Source organism: Hetaerina americana, unplaced genomic scaffold, assembly GCF_022747635.1.
Source record: "Hetaerina americana unplaced genomic scaffold, ioHetAmer1.1.p SCAF_40, whole genome shotgun sequence".
NCBI lineage: Eukaryota > Metazoa > Arthropoda > Insecta > Odonata > Calopterygidae > Hetaerina > Hetaerina americana.
This window is the reverse complement of record NW_027286986.1, coordinates 4281888-4304812: the sequence shown is the minus strand read 5'-3', so window position 1 is coordinate 4304812 and position 22925 is coordinate 4281888. Positions and strand designations below refer to the sequence as shown.

Below are 22925 nucleotides of genomic sequence, written 5' to 3'. Positions count from 1 at the left end.
AGCCAAAACCCGAATGCACATAGGTTTTAAAAACAAATTCCACCATCTACTCAGGCCATCTCACCATGATTTATGCTATTTACACTTTCAACTACATAAAATGTGTCGTACTTGAAGATGAACCAGTAACGAATTCCTTACTTTTCTCCGCCGGTAAAATGATGGCATATAATATTACTATGAGTGGGTAAACTCAGCACATAATTTATTGAGGATTAAAATTTGGAAGGAGCTATTCCTTCGTTCTACACTGCAACAGCCGATAGTATGCGCTTGGTCCGGTTTCGATGAAATAGTTTTTGATCGATAAGTTTTCCTTTTCTTTAGATTGCTTTTAATGATTACCGTCGTTAACTTTTAGCTAGACACGAGAACTTCTCATCTTCCATAAACTTCTTTGAGTCCACACTTTTCAAAATTCCGGTATTCAGAAAAAGTTATCTAGCCTAGTTACGGACTTGCATCTGGAGATATATAGAGAAAAAAACTTTTAACGTTTCTCCAGGAAAAAAGAGTTACACACCTCACCCTCAGGTTTACTTGTGTCACAGGGTCAACCGACCTTCTCTGCGAAGCTAAAGGCCGGATTCCAATGGATATACGAAGTGGTATCTGCGAAGTTCAGTGTAACTGCGGGAAATCCCATATCGGGCAAGCATCCCGAGAACAAAGATGCCGCATTCAAGAACTTACCAGAGTTATAAAGAAGATACATCTACGCCTCTCCACCTGCGTAGAGCGCTCATTGACAGGACGTAAACACAATATCAACTTCGAAGAAATTACTCGAACCGCTGAAAAAAGCCGTTACTTCCCACTAATTATCCGTGAAGACGCGGAAATAGTCAAGAAGCCCAACAATTTCGACGGGGAAAACAGACGTGCTTTAGCGAAACAATGTGAGTGGACCAATCACAGCGCACCTTCATATACATCAAACAATACCCCGCCACTCGCCCTTGCTGGGTTGTCACCAGTCACACACACATGCACAATCCCAAACATGACACTTGATTTCAAACTACACAAATTTCAGCATGAACATGCTCTGCAACGAAGGTAATCACACGAAAGAAGGTATTTACTTCTACTTCTCATAAGTGAGGCCTATGTAAGACGGGCGAAAATACATCTTAACTGTTGCCTTCTCTCTCTCCGCTAGACGCAACTCAAGAACGAGCCCAATCCCTCCCGAGGAAATGGTGGGTGTACATCATGGAAGGGCGCCCGGGGGAGATGACTTCAGCACCAGACAGATATGTCTCGATGGCCCCTGCTTGCCACCATCGAAAAAGTTTCAATTCTCTCTTAGGATTAGCATGCCACCTGCAGTCTTGGAAAGCAATAGGCATTGTCATGCTTTCTGAGCCCGGAAAGACCCCCAGTTGGCCACTAATTACAGACCTATTTCTCTCCCCAGCGTGTTCAGCAAATGATTCGATAGAATCATTATCAGGAGAATGACCGAGCATTTTAATAGCAATGGTGTACTACCCACACACCAGTTTGGTTTCCGCCCCCACACGTACACCGTCGACCTCCTGGCACAACTCACCTCCATAGTAGCAAAATCCATAAATGAAAGGCATCAGTACTCTTCCTTGAAATAGAAAAGGCGTTTGGCCGAGTGTGGCGTAGCGGCCTGATGGCCAAACTATCCCGTATTTCAGGGGTGTCACCGCACTTATTAAGACTTATTTGCTCTTTTCAAACTAACAGGAATGCCAGGTTTAAATTTGGCCGTCACTCCTCCCTACCCTTTCCCCTTCTAGCAGTCCTTCCCTAAGGAACTGTACTCTTCCCACTTCCCTTTAATCTGCATTGTTGGGACACGGACAAGTCTAAAAAGCAAATAACAATTATACCCGATGCCGATGTCTCAGCTCTCTGGGTCCGATACGGCCGTTAAACATCTAAAACGAGCCACTACCAACTTACAGGGGTGGTTCCTAAGGTGGTGCCTGCACCCCAACCCAACCAATTCCTATGGCGTAGTGTTCCACGGCGCCAACGATAGCCGTATAGCTGCCACTTCATCCCACCCATTGCAGCTGTGGGGCCTCCCCTCCCTTTAAATACGAGGGTCATCCGGAAAGTAGTACCCGTTCGTGCCGCATGAAGTGCTGACGACGCGAGTAGCCGCTGGACGAGGTCAGATAGCTTCAGTGGCTTGTCTGCCTTCTCTGAGCCAAGTTGCGTGACGCTAGCATTGCCTGTGTTGTTTCTGTGATTGTTTACAATGTTTAAAAAAATTGAGAACGCCGCCAGTTGTGAAGTGAGGGCAGTGATTAAATTCCTCAATGCAAGAAACGTTCGCCCATGTGATATTCATCGCCAATTAAAGGAGGTGTATGGAGACAATGTAATGGACGAGTCGTCTGTTCGGCGGTGGTGTCGCAACTTCAACATGGGGAGGGGGAACACACACGACGATGAGCGTTCGGAGAGACCGTCTGTCATTACAGACCAACTGGTGAGCTCAGTTGACGAATTCGTGAGGAACGATCGGCGCGTCACAATTGATGACATCTGTGAGCATTTTCCCAATGTTTCTCGAACAATTGTTCATGAAATTGTTAAACACCATATGCATTATGCAAAAATTTGTGCAAGATGGGTCCCTCGCGTATCTCAATGAGCTGGCGGCGAAGGACTATGCAGCAGGAATACAGAAACTTGTCACACGTTATGACAAATGCCTTAATTTGCTTGGAGATTATGTTGAGAAGTAGTTTAAAGTATCCTCTTTCAAATAAAATTTTTTATGTTTGTTAATATTTACTTTTGTGTCTTTATTTCACGAACGGGTACTACTTTCCGGATGACCCTCGTATCTTGGTGTGACCTATGATCACCACCTCACTTTCAGGGCCCACGTGAGGAAGAAGTAAGGGGCAGGTGCACCCGCAGGAGTTCATACGTCAGAGATGTTCAGGGAAATAAGTCAACTGTTAATTCACTGTTAACTGTTAATTAAGAAAGCGATGTTCCAGTGGACGCGATTTTCCTAGATTTTAAGAAAGCCTTTGGCAAAGTACATCATAGTAAACTACTCGCAAAGCTGGAAGCAGTAACTGGCATAGATGAAAATATCCAGGGTTGCATTAAAGTATTTTTGAATGGTCGGGTTCAAAGAGTAGTGATCGATGGAATTAGCTCAAATGCAGTTGAGGCTACTTCAGGTGTTCCCCGGGGAAGTGTCATCGGACCTATTTTATTCCATAACGCAGTGGTTTACCATGATATCCGTGATCCTGAGGACACAGCGGCTTTATCATATGCCCTTAATGCTATGCAACGCTGGTGCGACACTTGGCAATGAGAATTAAGCTTAAAAAAGTGCGTAGTCATAAATTTTTGGAAAAAAAGGAGTTCCCTCCCGTACGCCTACTGCATTGGGAACACGGAAATGGAATGTGTAGACTCATTTAAATCTCTAGGCGTTACCCTCAATCACTATCTCTCCTGGGTGAAACACACGCGGGGAATATGTGGACAATATGACAAAAAATTAGGATTTATTAGAAGAGTACTCGGTGAATGTGATGATAAGGTCAAAGAGAAATGTTAACTTTCGCTGGTTGGGCCTCATTTAGATTATCCTGCTAGTACATTATGGGATCCTTATGAAGTTGGATTAATTGCCGTATTGGATCGCGTGCAGCGTAGAGGAGCTAGATTTGTGAAACTTTGTTACTCGTATGATAAACTTAGTAGCGTATCCAAAATATTAGAGCAGCTAGGCTGGGAATCACTCGCGGAGCGAAGGTTAAATTACAGATTGTATCTCTTGCCTAAATTGGAAGGATGTCTCTTTAGCTGCGATGTTATAAATGTATTATTGCCCCCATCGTACTATGTTAGTAGAGATCATGCTAATAAAATTAGAGATAGATTTAAGATACCATTTTTGCAACGAACGATAGGGGATCATAATAGCATTGTTCGACTGCGGTATGGTCATGTTTGGTTAAAATTGTTCTGATGTGTATTCATCCCTGCCACACACCCTAGCGATGGCTTGCAGGGTATTATTATTAAATTAAATGTATTAAACAGATAAACAAGTCCTGGGAATGGTAGCGGAAGAGAGACGGTTGATCGGAGGAATTCGAAGAAGGCAACAGATAGATTTAAGATGTCATTTTTTCCATGAACGATAAGGGATCAGAATAACGTTGTCCGACCGCGGTGGGGGTAAAAATATTCGGGTCAAAATTAGTCTTGTGGGTATTCACCCCCTGCCACACACCTTAGCAGGGGTGTGCAGGGTACTAAATAAAATTTAAAAAAATATTTTATTCAACTGTTATTGACAAATACGTGTATGGCTTTTATTTCCTATTCCTTACTTATTTTTTGCTAGTATTTCAACTTATCCTCTTTATACTTATTAATTATACTTCTTAGGCTTATCCGGCGGCCAGGCGGGTATTCCTTCGCCCTTGGGTAAATGCTGGGTGAATGACGAAAATACATGAAGGCCTTCTTCCCGCCACCGCTTAGCTCTTTGTAGAACCAACTCTCTTTCTGCCCTCTCCGGAAGAGAAGATTGTTCCCAAAACGGGGGTTCCGGATCGTAAATGCTTTTCATAATTTATCGTTGTTACTTTTATTTCTCCTGTACCTATTACGATCGCGGAATTAAAAAAAAACCTAAATAGAAGAGCATCAACCACTCCTGACCTGGAGACGCCGACTGCAACGTCGGCGAAGCTGTCGTCATTTTACACTGGATGCACGCGGAAGAAATCCCGGAGAATTTGGGTATGCTCATTCATCTGGCGAATGCCGCTTCGCAACACTCCTCCTTGTTATTTGCCAAAACCGCTATCTATGGTTACCTCCCGATTCTTGATTTGGAAGTATCTCACGGGGTAACAAAAGTAGTCTACGGTGTGTATTTCGTTCAACAAATCAGTTTTCTTCTCTTATTCATCAGTTTTCTTCTCTTTCTCTTCCAGTTTACAACTCGGGAGTCTTCCTCTTCGTAGCAAACAAGTAGCATTTATCCCTTTTTGGTCGTTCATAAATACTTAGAAAATATATTCAACCCCTCCCCGTGGACTGCAGCCGAGACAAGTCGTCAAGACGTGGCGGAAGCCAGATAGGTCGAAGGTTAGGAGCCAGACGAAAGGTAGTCCGCGCGGCGCCTGTTCCTCTGGAGAGGCAATTGCAAAGGCGTCTAACCCCAGTGGGGCGACATTTGTGTTGATTGTGTCTCCGGCTAAAAACACTTTTGAGGAAGGCAGCGGGAAACCACCTCAACTGTGTATCTAATGAAAACATGAAGGGGACAAAAAGTAGAATTAGTCCTGGCTAATACGGGACTTGTACAAGCGTTATATTTGAAAATCATCATAAATGATAAGTTTCCTAGGCAATGTGATTTCCACCAAAGCTCTGGGAATCATAATTTTTCATTAAAGTTTTCCAATATTCCCTGAACATGTCTGGCGAAGAGTAGTCGAAAATTTTATGTAGAATTTGGATGAACGATTGAGCAAGCCAAGATAAGCGCGATTGTGGCGTTTTAACCCAATGGACATTCTTTCCTTTTAATTCCCTTCCATTGAAACAAGTCTCTGATTGAAAATCTTCACGCAGAACCCAGCAATTTCTTACGATTCTATTAATTCTTGCACAAGGAAAGTAGATATTTTCATTGTTTCCCCATATATTCCCCAATTAGTCATATAATATAGGACTAAATGGTGAGACAATCATGTATGATATGAAGAAACGAAGAATCGAATCGGTCGAAACGTTCCTTCTTCCTTCGTACGTCATTAAATGATTTCTAACTTCTCATTTTGAGAATGTGGGTTGCGAAATTTCCATTGCGATTCAAAATTTTCAGGGCTCATGATTGCTTAGATGCATTTTAAGAGAAAAATACAGTGCTCGAATTATTTGAAAAGAGGATGGTGTGTATACATATATAACCATCACGTAGGGCTTTCACAGTGCGCACACTTTCAGAGTTAGATAACCACAAATCCATTTGCAATTAGCGCATCCCATTATTGTTGGAGAGACTAAGAATTCTGGGTTTTTAAGTCCAAGTGATCACCTGAAAACATATGAAAGTGCCCGTCACCATTTCTGTCCATCAAGAGAGAATGCTTCAAAAACTCTCCGCAAGTGGTCCAGATGCCATAAATTAGTTCGTTGGGTTCCCTTTCCCCCCTCCCTTCATACTTCTTTCTCCCTATCACTCAGCCTTCCTTCGGCTTCCTTGGGCTCCATTTTGCGAAGCGCAGCGTGGCGCAACAAAGCTGAAGCAAAGTACTGAAGAGAAAAGAAAAAATGTGAAGACAGCATCCAAAAACGTTACGGATAAACGAGCATCGGGATTAAAAGAAATGTTTTTTCTTAAATAAGAGCACACAATGAATTGGTAGAATTTATTTCAACTCAAAAATAAGAAAAGATGAGGCAAAATTATACTGACAAATTAATTGATCAAATCGCCATCTTGTAACTCCGAAATTTCTATGGATTCTTCTTTCCTTTTATCTTCTCCTCATTGAGAGATTTATTCATCGCTATGTCCAAAGGCGATTTTTTCGCCAAATTATGGCGCGTCTAAGTTTTGTCTGACTCACAGTTCTCTTCCTTAACGGAGTCGTCCACAGATCTCCTCGGCAGTAATTTCAGCGCTTTCGCATATTTTGCATTAGTGAGCGTTAAATTTTCAACAAAACAAAATTCAGCGGACAAACTGGCAGGGGCGAACCCGTCGGGCCCTGTTTTAGCCGTAGGAGTAGTTAGCGTACGGATTTGAGAATTTGATGGTGGAGACGGCCGAGGCGGGGGAATAGGAGACGCCTAACTGGCCGGGATTTCGCGCTGCCGGCGCCAGTTCCGTCGCAGGCGCCGGGTCGGCGCCCTGCGGCGCCGGGGCCACGGGACGCCTCTGGATGAGCTGCGCGGGGAGCTGCTGTTGCCCCGACGTGAAGATGTACCTCACTCCGCCCGGGGCGGGAGCCGCCGGTTGGACGTCGTCCTGCTGTCGCTGGAACTGCACCTCGGGCTGCTGCTGTTGGTAAAACTGCTGCTGCTGGTACAACTGCTGCTGTTGGTACAACTGCTGCTGAGGCTGGGCGCTCTGCTGCAGCCTGTACTGCTGCTGATGCAGGGGGTTGGAGGCTTGGGCCGGATAGAAGATGATGTTGCCGGTGGGATACGCCCCCCCGGCGGGGTCCTGCTGCTGCTGGGGCTGGGGCTGGTAGGCGTACACGGTGGGCTGTTGCTGGGTGGTGACGGGCGTCTGCCGCGTGCGGAGGCGCGGCCGGAGGAGGGAGGCGGCGATGCCGGGCGCCCGGGTGCCGAGGGTCGAGTGGAGGACGGCCGAGTGCACCTCGCCGGCGACAAGCAGCACGGCCGCGAAGACCACGCCGGAGATCATGTCTGCGAAAAGGAAGAGAATGGTTGGGGCGGGGCGCGACACGACAGCGGACACGTCGGTATCGTCCTAGATACCGACGATACAGATCTGACGACTACTTCTGGCATCGGTACCTAAGCTAAGCTTAAATTGAGAATCTCCTGAGTCTCTCAATGCAAACGAGCCATTGGACAGAGTTAAGATATTGATTGACCCAGCGGAATTGCGACGCAATGTCTTTGTTGTGCTCTCGAGAACCAAGCATTGTTTCACGCCTGAGCCCAGATAGTACCACAGCAACATCCCTATCACGATACCAACTTCTCAGCACCATTTTATATTTCCCGAAAATCCCCCCCCCCCGTCGGCCTTATTGACCCACGATCTCTCCTCCAAATCATTCTTCAATATTCAACTTGCAGGCCTCGATTTTCTCCCAACAACAGTCTTCCCCCCTCCCCAATACTTGACATCCGAGTTACTTTTGATTTCGTTTTCTCAATTCTTCTCCCTGAATGCGTTTCAAAAGACCCCGATCTACGTTCGTCCCTTTAAACCGACGACCAATGGCACAAAACTAGGCTCCACATCAAGGTTTCCACGAATCTTTTCTTTGAGTGTTTACTCAATGGTGGAGGTCGTTACCAGCACCTGTGATACAAACATGCACTGGCTACGGGATGCCAATAACTAGTACTTAGTGCTAAATACAATTAATGCTCACAATATGGCAAAATAACTAAAATACCTCAATTTCCGATCCATGAATACGAATTAATGGTATCGGTGACATGGCAAAAAGATAGCCATAACGTCATAAAACACCAATCGTCACAAAATTGATAATTATATTAGTAAAAGGTTATTTAAATTTGAAAAGCATATGCCCGTAATGGTTCAATTCGTACTGTGGGAATAATGATTTCTTTTTACTTTTTCCAAAGAATGATGCCATGATGAACACAATATTAGCATGAATCACTCTTTGTTTGCATTCGCAATTCTCCTGCTTTTTTAATATACATACATCTTTTATTGCCAATAAATGCACTAAAACCCGACGATTTATTTAAAAATTCGACAATAATCACGCTTTCAGTCACGCCATAATAGTTTACATTTACTAATTCGCAAGATTAGTTGGAGGCCAGGTCCAAAGGTGTCCAAAGGCGAGGCACAGCAATGCAATGGCAAGAGCAATGACATGGTATTGAAAGTTGCATAGGACGTAATGGAGTCGGAAAATTTGAAATAATAATTCACCATTAAATGCTTTTATTCTTTTTTTCTGACTCAAGGCAGCGAAACAGTGTTTCAAAAACCAAATCGTGTCGCGACAAGTTCGTGCATTACCATCGCTCTCATTCCCGTCGGTGACCAGTGCCTTCAGCATCTCACGTATTTCCTTTAACACAAAAGATGCGACCAGTTTCGGATTTCGTTTGAACCGATTTCCGCCCTGGCTGTTAAACAGTTGAATACACGCGGGGATCGCCATCCACCTGGAAACGAAGGGAGTGCCCTTTTCACCCGATTTACCTTTATGTCTCTCCCGGTGGGCGTCGTTCCCTGCGAACCCTCTCCGTGGAGAATGGAGACGTCCGATTGTGTGCTCTCGTCCGCCGATCGCCTGTCACTTCTCCACGCCGACGGTCGTCCGGAACTCGGTCTTAGGCCTCGACGCCTCCACCCTTTATATATCTATCGTGTGTATGTGTGTGTGTGTATGCATGCATTCACACACGCACGTAAGCACGAAAGCGCCCGAGGGGGGATGACACGCACGCGTTGGAGTCACGTGAGGTGTCTTCGAATGCGCCCGCGGTGAAAGGCGACAGACGAAGGGGCGTTCTTCAAACTGCTCGTCCTTCCCTCGATTGGGGGGAGCCATTTCGAGTCCCTGGAGTGGACACTGTGGACGAATGAACCCCCAAATCCGCATCCCGGCGGCAGTTTTTTTAGACGTAGACGAATGGACGCTCCCCGCGGGCTGGGAAATAGCACCGGGGGGGGGGGGAGTCCTTGGTCCATTCTCGTCTCTTAAGGGGTCGAAGTACAGACACTCACGCCAAAATTTCGCCCCGTTCAAGGGGGCACTTTCTCCGCGGAGATATGGCGCTCTGCCGGAAAGGAGAAGAACGGAGGGGGGGGGGGGGGAAGAGTCCTCGCGGCTTCCGCGTCTCTCGCGTGTGCCTTCGGTATTCGGTTGGGGGCGGGTGGGCACGAGCCAAGTGCTGAGGGGTGGGTTGGGGGAGGACGCATCGCGAGCGGAATCGCTGATCGAGGGGGGGGCGGGGGAGGAGGTCGATCCTCTCGTGGGGATCGCCCCACAAGGAGGAAACAAATGAGCAATTACGTTCATTCTATGGCACAGCGCCGTTGGGATGTTACGACAAGTATTATCATAAAATGCAATATTTTACTTGTATTGAATTCACAAATAGAGCTGAGAGGCGTGGTGGAAGACGCAGTGCGAGGATATGGAAAGCTTACAGAGGAAGGAGGATGTTGACACACTATCAGGAAGTAAGAAGGGAAAATCTGTGTCAACTATTAAAGATGTCAGGAAAAATATTTATTGAAACAGGGGTGATTCAAGAGAGATGGAGGGAATATGCATGTATATAGAAAAACTATATGGTAAAGACATTAGGCCAGCAAGCTTAGTCATTGACGCAAATGCGTAGATGAGAATAGCTTAGGTCCAGGCATACTCGACGCTGAGATAGAAAGGGCATTAATGGAGATGAAATCAAATGGGAGGAAGAGTCTATATGGGCAAACTAATTAACTGATTCGCAGCACTAATGAGGGAGGAATTTAGTCGGGAGATATCAGTATTAGTTCCTATTCCAAAAAAGGGAAGGGCAGTCGTATTGAGGACTGTAGAACTATAAGTTTGATGCCTTCAGATCAAAAGAAAGATCTCCGGATTATCAATAAGAAGACATACAGCAGGGAAAATGATTAATTAGGAGATTACTTAGGCGACACTGACACTTGACCGCGAATATAGTACTTTGCTACAGATGACCTCTGCGTTATCAAATTCTGACTCCAGTTGATGGTCACATAGTTGCCCGATATGTCGGTAGAGAGTTTTCAAAAATAAATATTGGCTATAGGATTGACATCTTACCTATTCAGCACCAATAGTTCACACCCTCTTCGTATCACTTAAGAGATGATCAGTTTGGATTTTTGAAGGGGAGAAGGGGAACGTGACGCCATCGCAGTAATGAGGTCACTAATTGAGAGGAACGTAGAATACAATCAGGATGTTTTTGTCTGTTTCGGAGATTTAAAGGCAGCGTTTGACAGAATGAATAAGATAGAATTACTGAATGTTTGCCGAAAATAGGACTATATTGGAGCGATAGGAGGCTAATCCGCAACCTTTACATGTCTCAGACTGCTCAGGTGTGAGTGAGGAACGGGGAGTCTGGATGGGCAGTGTTAGGAAGAGGTGTAAGGCAGGGTTGCCCATTATCACCGTTGTTGTTCAACCTGTATGCAGAGGAAATGATCAAAGAGGCAAAGGGAAGAACTGGAGGTAGGAATGAAAGTGGGCGGGGAATTCGTAAAATCAGTTAGGTTTGCTGATGACCAGAAGAGGAATTGCATTAGGCAAAGAAGCTTTCACAAGGAGTAGGGAAGTGGTGATAGGAACTTTGAGTAAGAAGGTTAAGAAAAAGCTCGCCAAAACTTTGATACGGAGCGTGTTTACGAACCGCGCAGAAACATGGGTCTTTGAAGCGAGATTTGGAGGCTTTGAAATGTTATTTAGGAAGCGGATGGAAATGATGAAGTTAACAGAGAGGAAAACAAACGCGGAAGTGGTAAGTATGGTAGGGATTGCAGGGAGAAATCAAAGGAAGTTAGGAAAGTTGGTGAGAGAGTAATTTTGATTGGCGATGGAGAGCTGACGACTGTGATAAGAGACTTTAGACAGAGGAAAGAGGGACTGTGAAAGAAGACATTGGGCCAGTGACGAAGGGAGAGGAATACGTGAGGTAGGCATGCTAGATGGAGTGAAGGGAGGAATGAAGTTTGCGGAACTGAAGAGAGGGGTTTATGTTCCGTGTCCGGTTGTGCTTGGTTAGGAGAGGCAAGATTGTCGCCGTAATGTTTGGTAACTTGTGTCAAACAAAAAATTGTTTCAATTGAAGTCTTAACCGCTAGACTGCCAATAATAATAGTATAGATTTCAGTAAAATAGCTACAAGTAATTTGACTTTCCAAACGTTTATTTGGTAGAATATCTCCAATTTTCTACTATCTTCGCAATTTTACACGACCATCTTCGTTTCGTTAAATTTCCTTGACCATATAAATAGATTTTAGGAGAAAATGGTCAACCTACCAAATTTTCCCAATGAAAACATCACAAAATTGCTGAAGATTTACTTTTCAGTGGCCGCAAATGGTTGCCCAACCATTTTTTAAACAGACAAATTGAACATTCATACCTCAATCTAAATTTTCCGACAGTTCCAATTTTGGAAACAATCAAATAATTGATGGATAAAAAATGCACAACAAACATCTAGGATACTGCGGTCTGATCAGAGGCCGCAGATGGGTGCAGGTTTGATGGAGGAACGCCTGAGCATTCTTCTATCGGCTTGAGAAAAACACTTTCTTCAAACGGGGAAATATCTTCAGCTAATTCCTAGTAGTAGTAGTATTCTAGGGGAGGCGACCGACAGCTGAGGTCATTTGTGCCATTGGGGATGGACAGAAAAGGATGAAGGGTGGAGAGAAACCCGGCGTCGGCATTAGACTAGTCTTTACGATAGGCGCCAAGGGGTCAACCGCAGCTTTAACGTCCCACCCGACAGACGGCGTACTCACTCAAGGTGCCCTCCACATAGCCCCTGAAGTAGGGAACGATATACCACTGAAAAATATACAACACCGCCGGGATTTGAACCCGAGTCCTCTGGGTGGGAAGCCAGTACGATAGCCACCGCACCGCATCCCGATCTCGCTCATCGGGGATCTTAATTGGGGGTGCTGATTCCTTCAATATTCAAGCAGGTATTTCGTCCGGACTTGGTGCTTTGTTATGACGGAGCTGACGTTCTATTACTTTCTTGGTCAGTGTTTCTACATCTACATCAATACCCTGCGAGCCACCAAAAATGTTTGCGGTAGGGGGTGCATTACCAGGAGGAAAAGGGTAAGGGGTGAGGGGGTTAGGATTTGAATGGGGGAATCTAAAATATATATGTAAAAAAAAATATATATATATATATATGTATATGTGTGTGTATGTGTGTGTATATGTGTGTGTATATGTGTGTGTGTATATATATATATATATATATATATATATATATATATATATATATATATATATATATATATAACCACGCGCAGTTCCTACCTTGTAGGTTAATATTTATTATGCAGAACTGACTCCTGTGGGATTTCGATTACAAGCATTCTGGTCTCTTATCGTTCTTGGAAAAAATGACATTTTAAACCTGTCAGTCTTGCAGTCTATCTCTCTGATCTTATATTAGTGATCCATCCGCCCGTAGTGCGCTGGGGTTCGTATTATATTAATATGTTAAGTCATGCAACATAATGTGTTATGTCCCTCGCTAGTTCCCCGGGTGGTCGTGGAAGCTCGTTAAGTGGGTTTGTGTCTTTATTGATCACGCTCTAGAAAAATTCGTTGAAGATGTTCGCCTTTTTCACTCTGTCAGTATACTAAGTTTGCCGTTTTCCACCTTCAAAGAATGTTTTGTTGGACCCTGTATTTCTCTAGCGTAAGATCAGAATGACTTTGGATTTTCAAGATACTCACATTTCATTATAGTGTGGAAGGTGTTTAGGGCTTTGGGATTTGATGCTTTTTGTTTTTCCTCGACATTCTTTCTGTTTCTGTTCACAGGTTTTCAAAAAAGCACGTCATTACCGTTTAACGCTTTCAAAAATCTGAATGTAGCTTTCTTTGCTTTCCTAATGCCGATATGACTTCCCCGTTGTACCATCTAGGTTCCTTGCTGTCGCATTTAAGTTTGAAAGTAACGCACATCTTCATTCCTTCATTTAAAATATGTAAAAAAAATACTTCCAAGTTCGATTTGTAACGATAGTCTGGGTTTTTATCTTAAAATTATTATTTTTTTTATATTCTCCAAGTCTGTTACAATGTGACTGATTGAATAAGTATATTTTACAATTTTCTTTGCTTACTTTCACGAATTTATTTTTTATTTCTACAAGAATAGCTTTAGAAGAGGGGCGCTAAAAATGCTGACATTCATCAAACGTGTAGTTGGAAAGTGTAGGGACGAAAAAGTGTAGGAAACGTGCTATTTTTCTTTAGTAAGGCCTCACATAGACTAGTCGGTGAGCCATTAAAAAATATTGATTACAGTATCGAATCAGGTACTGAGAAAGGCCGTTTGGTTCGTAAAAAATCCGTACGGAAGAACACAAAGCGTAACACGTTTAATACAGGATCTGGGGTGGGAACCTTTAGATATGCGAAGACTCAGGGCTAGATTAAACGTATTACAAAGATATGAAGCGTGTGGTTTCGCATCCAACATTGGAAATCCGTACGAAACTGATCGTGCATTGAATTAGTCGTAATATTTTGTTCATGCTATAATATCCAGTTTTATCAAATCGCAATTTCACACAATTGAATGTTTCGGGCTTCAATTGTGAAATGAAGACATGAATTAACAAGGTGCGTCATCTTCGGTCCGCGTTAAGCTACCTCGGTCTTCAATTGGATCATTCTGTAACTTTAAACGAAAACCGATGAGAGGTCATCAAATGTCCGGCAGAGCCGAAGGCGTGAAGCCAAGAGCACGTTTCTAAGGTGATCTACAATTTTGAAATAAAAATAAGGCCAAAAAAAAGAAAAAATACTCTTTTTCAAACAAAACTATTGTTGAATGAAACTGCCTGCAGGTTTGTTTGAGCCCTTTCCATCCAATTTTACGAGTTTTAAGAAATAGTGTAAAGCAGCTACTGGGTTATAAACTTCATTGGTCATTGATTATTATACTATCGTAGTTATTAAAAATATTGTTCCGCACGTGATGTGGACAGCGTGGGTAGTTGTGTTGCAAAAGTGAATGGTGTGCTAACGATGCGTGATTTTGAACGGTCTATGAAATTGAAGTTTGTGTCATTATGGACGGAGTGCGTGATTATGGACGGTGCGTTGTAGGTGCGGTGTGAACCTGGCCCTTGTGTGATGATAAAGGTGCGGTTGGTAATCTCAAAGGGTCATTGTATATAAGAGCATTTCATCTCATATCTGTTTCTCTTGTGCAGGCTTGTATGCTCATTTTAAGAGTGACCGTTGACCAGACTTGACCATTGCCACCAGCACACAATTGCCTAATTGCAACGAGCTTTATGATATATATATATATATATATATATATATATATATTTATTTATTTATTTATTAATATATATGATATATACATAAATATATATTTGTGTCGCGGTGGTCCAGAGGATAGAGCGTTGGACTACTGACCGGAGGGTCCCGGGTTCGATTCCCGGGCAAGGCACTCTCGGCACCTGCAGCTCCACCCAAGCTATGTGATTTTTCGGGTACCAGATCTTCCTGGGAAACCATAACCGGCACAGGGAAAGGAACTGGCCCCCCTAATGTGTGAGTTTCACACGCCATATAGGGCTTAGTACTGGGTGAACTTTACCATCACCTAGCAAACCGGCGTTCAGGTTGATTACTGTGTTTATGGTATATGTATATATATATATATATATATATATATATATATATATATATATATATACATAATTAATCAATGTTGATTCATCAGTATTGATAAATCAACAATAGCGCTTCACAAAATCACACAATACTCTTGGTTCCCATCCCCTTCGTTCCAAAGCATGTGTCCTGGTTCACCTAGGTCACCAGAACATATTTATCATACCACGAATGAAAAACCACCACAATGGCGAGGAAAGAAAACCCTGATGTGAGAAGCAATAAATTTATTCATCATAAATTAAAGATTAATGACAAAGGTTTTCGTCGGAAGCTCATCATCCCGAGAGAGGAGAGAGACCGACGGGGTTGGGGTGGTCCATGGAAGAGGGGGGGAGGAAAGGGGGGCTGTTGGCGGAGGTGCGTGAGTGGTGGAGATGTCTACCATCCGTAGTGGGCGCCCAGTCCTTCGAAGGAAAGGTGAGCGACGGCGGGTGCGGCAGAGTAGTGGACGCCGAGGGGAGCGGCGACGGCGGTCTTGGCCACGACGGCGGGTGCGGCGTATGCGGAGTAGGCGGGTGCGTAGGCGGCGCGGGCGACGACGGGTGCGGCGACGGCGGCTCCGTGGTAGGCGGTGTAGGCGGGTGCGGCGTAGGCGGCGGGTGCGGCGTAGGCGGCGGCGCCGTGGTAGGCGGTGTAGGCGGGTGCGGCGTAGGCAGCGCGGGCGACGACGGGTGCGGCGTAGGCGGCGGCTCCGTGGTAGGCGGTGTAGGCGGGTGCGGCGTAGGCGGCGCCGTGGTAGGCGGCGGGTGCGGCGTAGGCAGCACCGTGGTAGGCAGCGGGTGCGTAGGCGAAGGCGTCATTGGAGACGCGGATGTCGGACTTGCGGACGGAGGAGTGAGGTGTGTCGACGGCCTTGGAGTACTGAGAGACGACAGAGTTACCGCCGAATCCCTTGACGGTGCTCTCATGGGTGGAGCCCACGCTGCCGTAGTCGCCGGTGGCGGTGTAGGTGGAGTAGGAGGCGGGGCCTCCGGCGTGAGCCACGGCCACGAGGGCGGCAACGAACAGGAACTGCGTGGAAAGAAAGAAATCGATGCATTTTTTTATTTATTTATTTATTTACACAATTACGTTGCAATTAGGCAAATTTCCTGGTGGCGAGTCCGCCAGCGGGTCCGTTTCCTCAATGTACCAAAAATATGGGGATCGGGATAGTGCGGTGGCTAACGCATTGATGTCCCATCCAGAGGGCCCGGGTTCAAATCCCGGCGACGACAGATATTTTTCAGGGGTTTCTCGATCCCTACTTGAGGTGCTTTGTGGAGGGCACTTTGAGTGAGTACGCCGTCCGTCGGATGGGACGCTAAGCTGCAGACCCCTTGGTACCTTTCTTTAAGAGCAGGACTAATGCCTGGTTTATCTTCGCCCTTTATATTTTCCTGTCCGTCCCTAATGACGCAAATGACCTCAGATGTCGGTCGCCTCCCATAAATACTACTACTACAAAAAATATTCTGGTCACTCATCTTTGCCGACGCATTAGTTAACCTCCTTGAGGTTGCTTTTACGGTTCGAGAGTAGAGATCACTTCGCACTGCGAGGCACTTCTCCGCTGATGCGTGCCAATTGCGCACATCAGCGGGGTACTCTGATGCGGTGGCGCGGCATGCTCCGTGCCGCCAGCCGTCACCGAATCGCCCAGCTTCGACGAAGCCGTGAATCGCCAGAGACTCGGAATGAAACCCGAGCCCTCTGACCAGAAACCACTCCCCACTGCTCTACGGCGATGTATTTCATGCGACTGTAAAAATTATTTCAACACTACTTAAACATTTAGTATGCTCAGTCTGCATAAAATTATTTTCATTACCATGAATTCAAGCGTGTCATATAAAGAGAGTTCCACAAGAAACTCTCTCTTGGCGTGCATCGCTCTTTGTTATACTGACAACTATTGATAGTCTTGAGAAAACAATGTGCTGTTGATGACTATCGCCACCGTAAAAACCAACCAACCATACAGTTGGAAACACCTCAATTCTACAACAAAGGATGTCAACGCATATTGTCCTAGACCCTCTTTCTGCATTAACGCGACCCTTTTAAGTCTACATTTTAGCATGCTAGTCTTTGACTGCATATGGTTTTGAGAATTCTGCTGAAATAGCGGTGATATAAAACAAAAATATAAATAGTTATGATTAATTCGCGATTTGTGGAATCCTCAACGGGCAATCGTCTGTTAATTTTTTGAAAGGCGAAAAGTCAACGCTGTAACTTCTCACAGTACAGTGCAAGGGAAACGATTCATTAAAATCGGGGGAAGCATCGGATATAATTAAATGATGAGATAATTACAGATAGCCGGATGGAATTTTTTAATGCTATAATTATTGCCGTCGTGATTCTAAAGGAAACAAAAATTAACGCATTTTACAATATTTCTCGAGTTAGACTTACGATATGCCAACTATTCAGACTGGAGATGAATTCAACAAGCGTAATTTTATCAGTAAAATAATCTTTTGATCAAATTTAAAATTACTCGTCGGTAAAATCCAAAGCCAAAAATATCGCCGGTAAAATAGCAAGAAATATTCTTAACTGAAAGCAGGAACCATGTAGGGGGATTTGCTGAGATAAAAACGCAGTACTTAATCTGCTAACATGGTCTTACGCATTGGACAATTAAGTGCCACTTAAAAGAGAACGATTCTGGGAACAACTCTTTTTTTTCATCGAGCCCGCCGCCCTCGATTGGTGGTTTGGTGCTTTTCGAAGCCCCAGGAGGAAATTCCCGCGCTCGGGGGAGACGGCGATGGCGTAACGCGCTCCCAAATGGTCCCGCTTGGCCCCGGGCTTAGTAGCAACGGGAGTAACAGCCACTACTCAACCGGCCTCCTCACATCGCCCCCCTACACCGCACCCGAAAGAATCCCAAGGAGCTCCGAGTGAGCGCTACGTGCAATCATCATTAGTGGGTGCTCTTGGAGATCGATAGAAAATTTCTAGCATCCCCACACACATACCTGTATATCAAGAAACGGACCATTACTTAATCACTGATTAGGGCATGTTATAAATCGCCTCGCGTGTCAGGCACATTGCTTCCATCACACCCCCGAAATTTGACCCAATTAACTCAAGCGATGAGGCACGATATGTAAAATTGTGAAACAATGACTGTGTACAAATATGCACTGTAAAACACGCTCTAAAATTTTCTGTTTCCCTGAATAAATGGAATGTCGTATGGCAGACAGAAAGGAGAAACTTGGGTGATTTCAACGCCCGACTACCTCTGACAACGGCGGGTTGGTCGGTCATCACCCGAAAGTGATCCATTAACTTCGGGATTGCCACCTTTCCTCGGCAAACTGGTCGAAAGGCATTGCGATGATTTCCGTCTCAAATATACCCCAATGACACTGACCAAATGGTGACGGATTTTCAATATTTAGCAGCAAAAGAAATTATGGATTGAAATTTAGACGGAATACACAATAGGGAATTGAATTATTTCAGCGCATATCCAAGTGAATTCCAATCTTACTGAGAGAAGAACAATGAGACACTTTGGAAAAATTGCACTAAATACGCAGTTCGAACAAAATGCATCGTATTGCAAAAAATAATCTTAAAATTGGGACACATAATTGATAGTTAGATCAAGTGCACGCTGTGCAGCGTGAAATCATTTGAGATGAATGTGACGTTCTGCAAACTAAAATCTCGAAATCACGATCCAGTTTCGTTTTCATTTCGTCGGAGCTAATGGGAATACTACCATTTTGCGTTCGAATATTCAGGGACTAATTTTAAGGCCACCAAATCGGAAATCGATCTATTCACTGTGAAGCCTCGGTCATATTTAAGTCCTAACAAACTTCACTTTTACGCATCGACTTACACCCCGGTCTTGCATCATTGGCCAAGCAATGTAACCAGTGCCCTTTTTCGGTTCCGTCAGCCACACCTATACCCTCGGGCATGGTTTCATTTTGAACACCGTTTAAATGTAATATGCGCTCCCCTCAGGACAAAACAGTCCGTGAAAAATATTTTAATATGCTCAGAGACGTTTCTCGTTGTGGCTTTCAATATTTCATTACGGCGGGATTTTACACACTGAGGTTTAGGCCACGGGTGATACAGCAAACTACATGGGAATAGGAAATGGGGAATTGCGAATGAATTAATGATTTTAGCGTATCTTAAAATCGAATCGCCAAAATCGAAAACATTTTCGGGAACCATAGAATATCATCGATGAAGATTTTCCTTGTTGGTTGCGTTCATTAAGCGGATAAGGGTCACAGGGCAACAAGGAGACCGTGATTCGCGGAGTGCACCACGAATAGCGAGGAGCCGACCGAGGGGTTACCTTGCGGTTCGCCGTGGGTGCGTGGTGATTTCGGAAAAACATTTTCATTTGATCTCGCCGAGTGATTTGATGAAGAGACGGCGCTAAGAAGGAAGGTCCCGACGAAAGCAACTGAGTGAGAGTGTTACCCACGGCGGGTTTTGCCCTTCCCTTGGCGCTCCCTTTCTCGATCCCTCCCCCGGTACGAGTACACCCCGCGCGCCATCGCGACGAAAGAGACCCGCAATAGAGGTACGATGGAGCGAGCTTGAAGTATACCACGAGCAGAGATCCGAGGGCCCCACACCCCGTCGAAAGGAAACAACTATCCAGCCTCCCTCCGCCTGTGCCTCCCCGTTGGTGGAACTTGTTAAACAATCTACTACCCCGTCCACCCTCTGGGCGGTGGTGGAGGGAGGGAGGCCCCATCCAGTGCCTCGTTTCCAAAAGTGCCCTTTCACTCCCCTTCCGCCCACCTTCCCCTATGGATCGCGTGAAAATTCATCGTGTGCTAAACCCATTCCCATATGAGACACGCCCGTTTTGCCTTCGCCCCCCCCTCTATCTCTATCTATGTAGCAATCCCGATCTGCAGAGAGAAAGGCATTGAGTTGAGCTAACCAGACTACGGCGTGGACAGGAGGGCCTATGATGCACTCTTGTGGTTTTACTATTCCATTTGATCGTTCCATTGCCACGCATCGCACCGTACCTCATTCTTAGAGATGCCCTTTCGCATAAGCGACATTTCATCGAGAATCAGATGCGATAATTTGCCACATGGCTGAGAAATACCTGATTCAATTTAAGATAGCACAGAGGAACGTCGTCGGATTTGGTAAAAACTGTCTGAATTAGTCACCGAGGCAGTCGGGAAACGTACGGCCGCAGTCCCCGGAGGGACTGGAATTACATCCAAGACTTGAGTGAAAGAAGAAATGTTAAACGTAGCATTTTGAATGTTTCCACCGAGAGATTAATCCTTCCATCCACTTCGGGTGGAAATAAGCTCGGTTCGCTAATAGGAATCCTGTTCCTCACACAAAGTTCGCGATGACGACAGCGGAGAAACCCGGGAACGCCAATTCCTACTACTCGAGCATGAAATGTTCAGGGAACAGTTCCCTGAAGGGCTGGAAGCTTCGGCGATATCCACGACCCTAACCCTGGCGCGCGGGCACCCAACGCAGGGGGGAGGGCGCTCCATGGGCGTTCGTCGGCCCTCGCTCCCGATGGGAAGAGAGAGAACGGGCGGAGAGGGTCACTCCCTCGTCCGATTGCCATCGAATAGCACCAACAGGGAAGGCCGAAACGTTCCAGCCAATGAAATATTAGGGTCACAAGAATCAGAGAGCGTTCTAGTTAGTCCAGCGTGCACCTGACGCCTGAGATAAAAGAGAACCCCGACGGAAATACGACAGAAACTAATCGAAGAAGTAGCAATCACAAAAGCTGATTCTTCGCGACCCGCGTGACACGTTATCCCCACAGAATATCAAAGATCTAAGTGTTATCTAAGAGTCTGAAAATGGCAAGGCACGGGCACACCGCTGGAGGGACCATTTGCGTGGTTTCTACCGCAACGCAGCGAGTACAACCACTCAGCATCACAGCAGTTCGGAGAAACGAGTGTGATAAGCGCAGGCGCATGCCATTCGTGATCACTGCGCGCTCTCGGACGTAACTCTGTTCGTTCTCGTCTTCGCCGCGGCGGTCCTACGTGAAGGGAGGACACCCCACGGGAGTGTCGGCCGACGGACGGCTCGGTGGACGTAGCTCTGACCCTTACCTTGTACATGTTGGTGGTCGAAGTGGTTTTTGGAGCCTCGAAGGAAACTTGAGCTGCTAGCTTGCAATGTAACCGTTCTGAGAGTCGCACCCTTATATAAGGCGTAGGGCGCCGCCCTCCCCGTTCCCCTTCCCGCGGGACCCCTTCCCCCGCCGGGGCGTGGTGGCGCACGCCGGGCGAGGCACGGGGCGGGAGGGGAGGCGGGGCACGGCGTTGCTACGGGGGGAAGGGCGCCGGGTGGGGTTGTTGGGCAAGGGCCGGCCGAAATAATGGAGGGGTGTCGCTTTCGGCGCTTAGGAAACTAAACGGAGGCTTAGGCTACCTTCATCCGCTTGTGTCTCACTTCAGACACTAATTCATACACCGACTCCGTCGAGATCTGCGAACGAGGAGTGCCACCTCTGCGGTGACTCATCCGCGCCCATCCGGGGTGGATTAATCTTGATTAGTATCTAGGCACTCACAAATGCCCAGGATTCAAGTCCTAGGTACCAGTACCTGGGATTTCAATCCAATAAGCCTACGGTTTATGAAGAGGATATCGGTACGTAGGTATCGATGCATAGTTTTCTTTTTTGGGCATCAATCCGATCTTGCCTGCATTTCTAATGGTTTGTTGCACTATGAAAAGAGTAACTTTAGTTAATTCGTCACCCACAGTACCATTTTCACGGCATTAATCCCGAGACATTTCCCATTCCGGTATTTATATCGGGTCCTAGGATTGCGGGTCTGTGTACCAAGGATTCGCACCTTTGATAGTACGTAGGAATGGTTCGAGAGTTGATGTGTTTCGACCGATCTCGACAATGCCTTTTCTCAATAGTTCACTCCTTCCGCACGCACTCACGTCACGACCTGAGGGAGTGATCCTAGGACGTCATTTTGTACTCATGACGCAACAGCCATCATTGAAGAAACTTAAGGGTAAAATTGAAGTATGTGTAAAAGTGTGACAGCTTAGAATAATACAGAAAGAGGTCATCATTGTGGATCTCTTGGTTTTGTCGAACTCGTAAAGCCTGGGGGCGGAAGGCACATTACGTATTTCAAGCTGAGGATCTGCGGCAGAGGAGTCTAATGTTTCCTCGGCGTCCGAAGCGAACCACAGAGTAGGACGCTGAGGTCAAACCATATCAACCTGTCTCATCTCTGCAGAACACTCCGACGCGGGGGTTCCTTTGAGGAGTCTCCCTTCCGAAGCACCGAAGAAGAGGGGAGTCCGCGGTGGGGTTGGGGTTGGGGGGGGAGGCGTCGACCGCCCTTCGACGGCGACGAGGGAAAACGACGCCATCGCATTTGCGTATTTCACGCAGTATCGTGGCACAAATATTTCGGATTTTCTCTAATTTTCCTTTACTAACACTCCCGACGGATTCTGAGTGCAGGTCATACATTCCAAATGTCAACTAAGCAAGAGAAAATAACAGATCTCGTCAAATCTTACATTGAATTTTGTCAAGCCCATTTAATTCAACCATACTCCTCGAAACCGTCGGCGTATTTTTTTTCTATTTTAAGTCCGAGGGAATCTTCTAAGACAGACATGTTCACCAGCCTCTGCAATGTCTCTTTCCCTCTCTCGATGGATTCCCTGTTCTCGAGCAATTTCCATCGGAAGAGCTTATGATTGGCCGAATTGACCAGAGAGTTCTTAACCGAG

The 22925-nt window shown here is 45.7% G+C and overlaps 2 protein-coding genes across 2 annotated transcripts; both read right to left on the bottom strand.

The window, feature by feature from the left end:
• Positions 1 to 6402: 6402 nt before the first annotated feature.
• LOC139692762 (antigen LPMC-61-like) lies at positions 6403 to 9042 on the bottom strand. Its single transcript, XM_071591035.1, has 2 exons — positions 8930 to 9042; positions 6403 to 7413 (listed from the first exon to the last, which is right to left on the bottom strand). The coding sequence occupies exon 2, from the start codon at positions 7409 to 7411 to the stop codon at positions 6755 to 6757; it is 657 nt and encodes a 218-aa protein (XP_071447136.1). The 5' UTR covers positions 7412 to 7413; positions 8930 to 9042; the 3' UTR covers positions 6403 to 6754.
• Positions 9043 to 15379: 6337 nt separating this feature from the next.
• Positions 15380 to 21310, bottom strand: LOC139692757 (pupal cuticle protein C1B-like). The gene is made up of 2 exons (XM_071591032.1): positions 21263 to 21310; positions 15380 to 16181 (listed from the first exon to the last, which is right to left on the bottom strand). The coding sequence occupies exons 1-2, from the start codon at positions 21269 to 21271 to the stop codon at positions 15549 to 15551; spliced, it is 642 nt and encodes a 213-aa protein (XP_071447133.1). The 5' UTR covers positions 21272 to 21310; the 3' UTR covers positions 15380 to 15548.
• Between the last annotated feature and the right edge of the window lie 1615 nt (positions 21311 to 22925).

Bases quoted from the DNA above. Each gene is read 5' to 3' on its own strand.
- LOC139692762 (XM_071591035.1), bottom strand. From the start codon at position 7,411: ATGATCTCCGGCGTGGTCTTCGCGGCCGTGCTGCTTGTCGCCGGCGAG.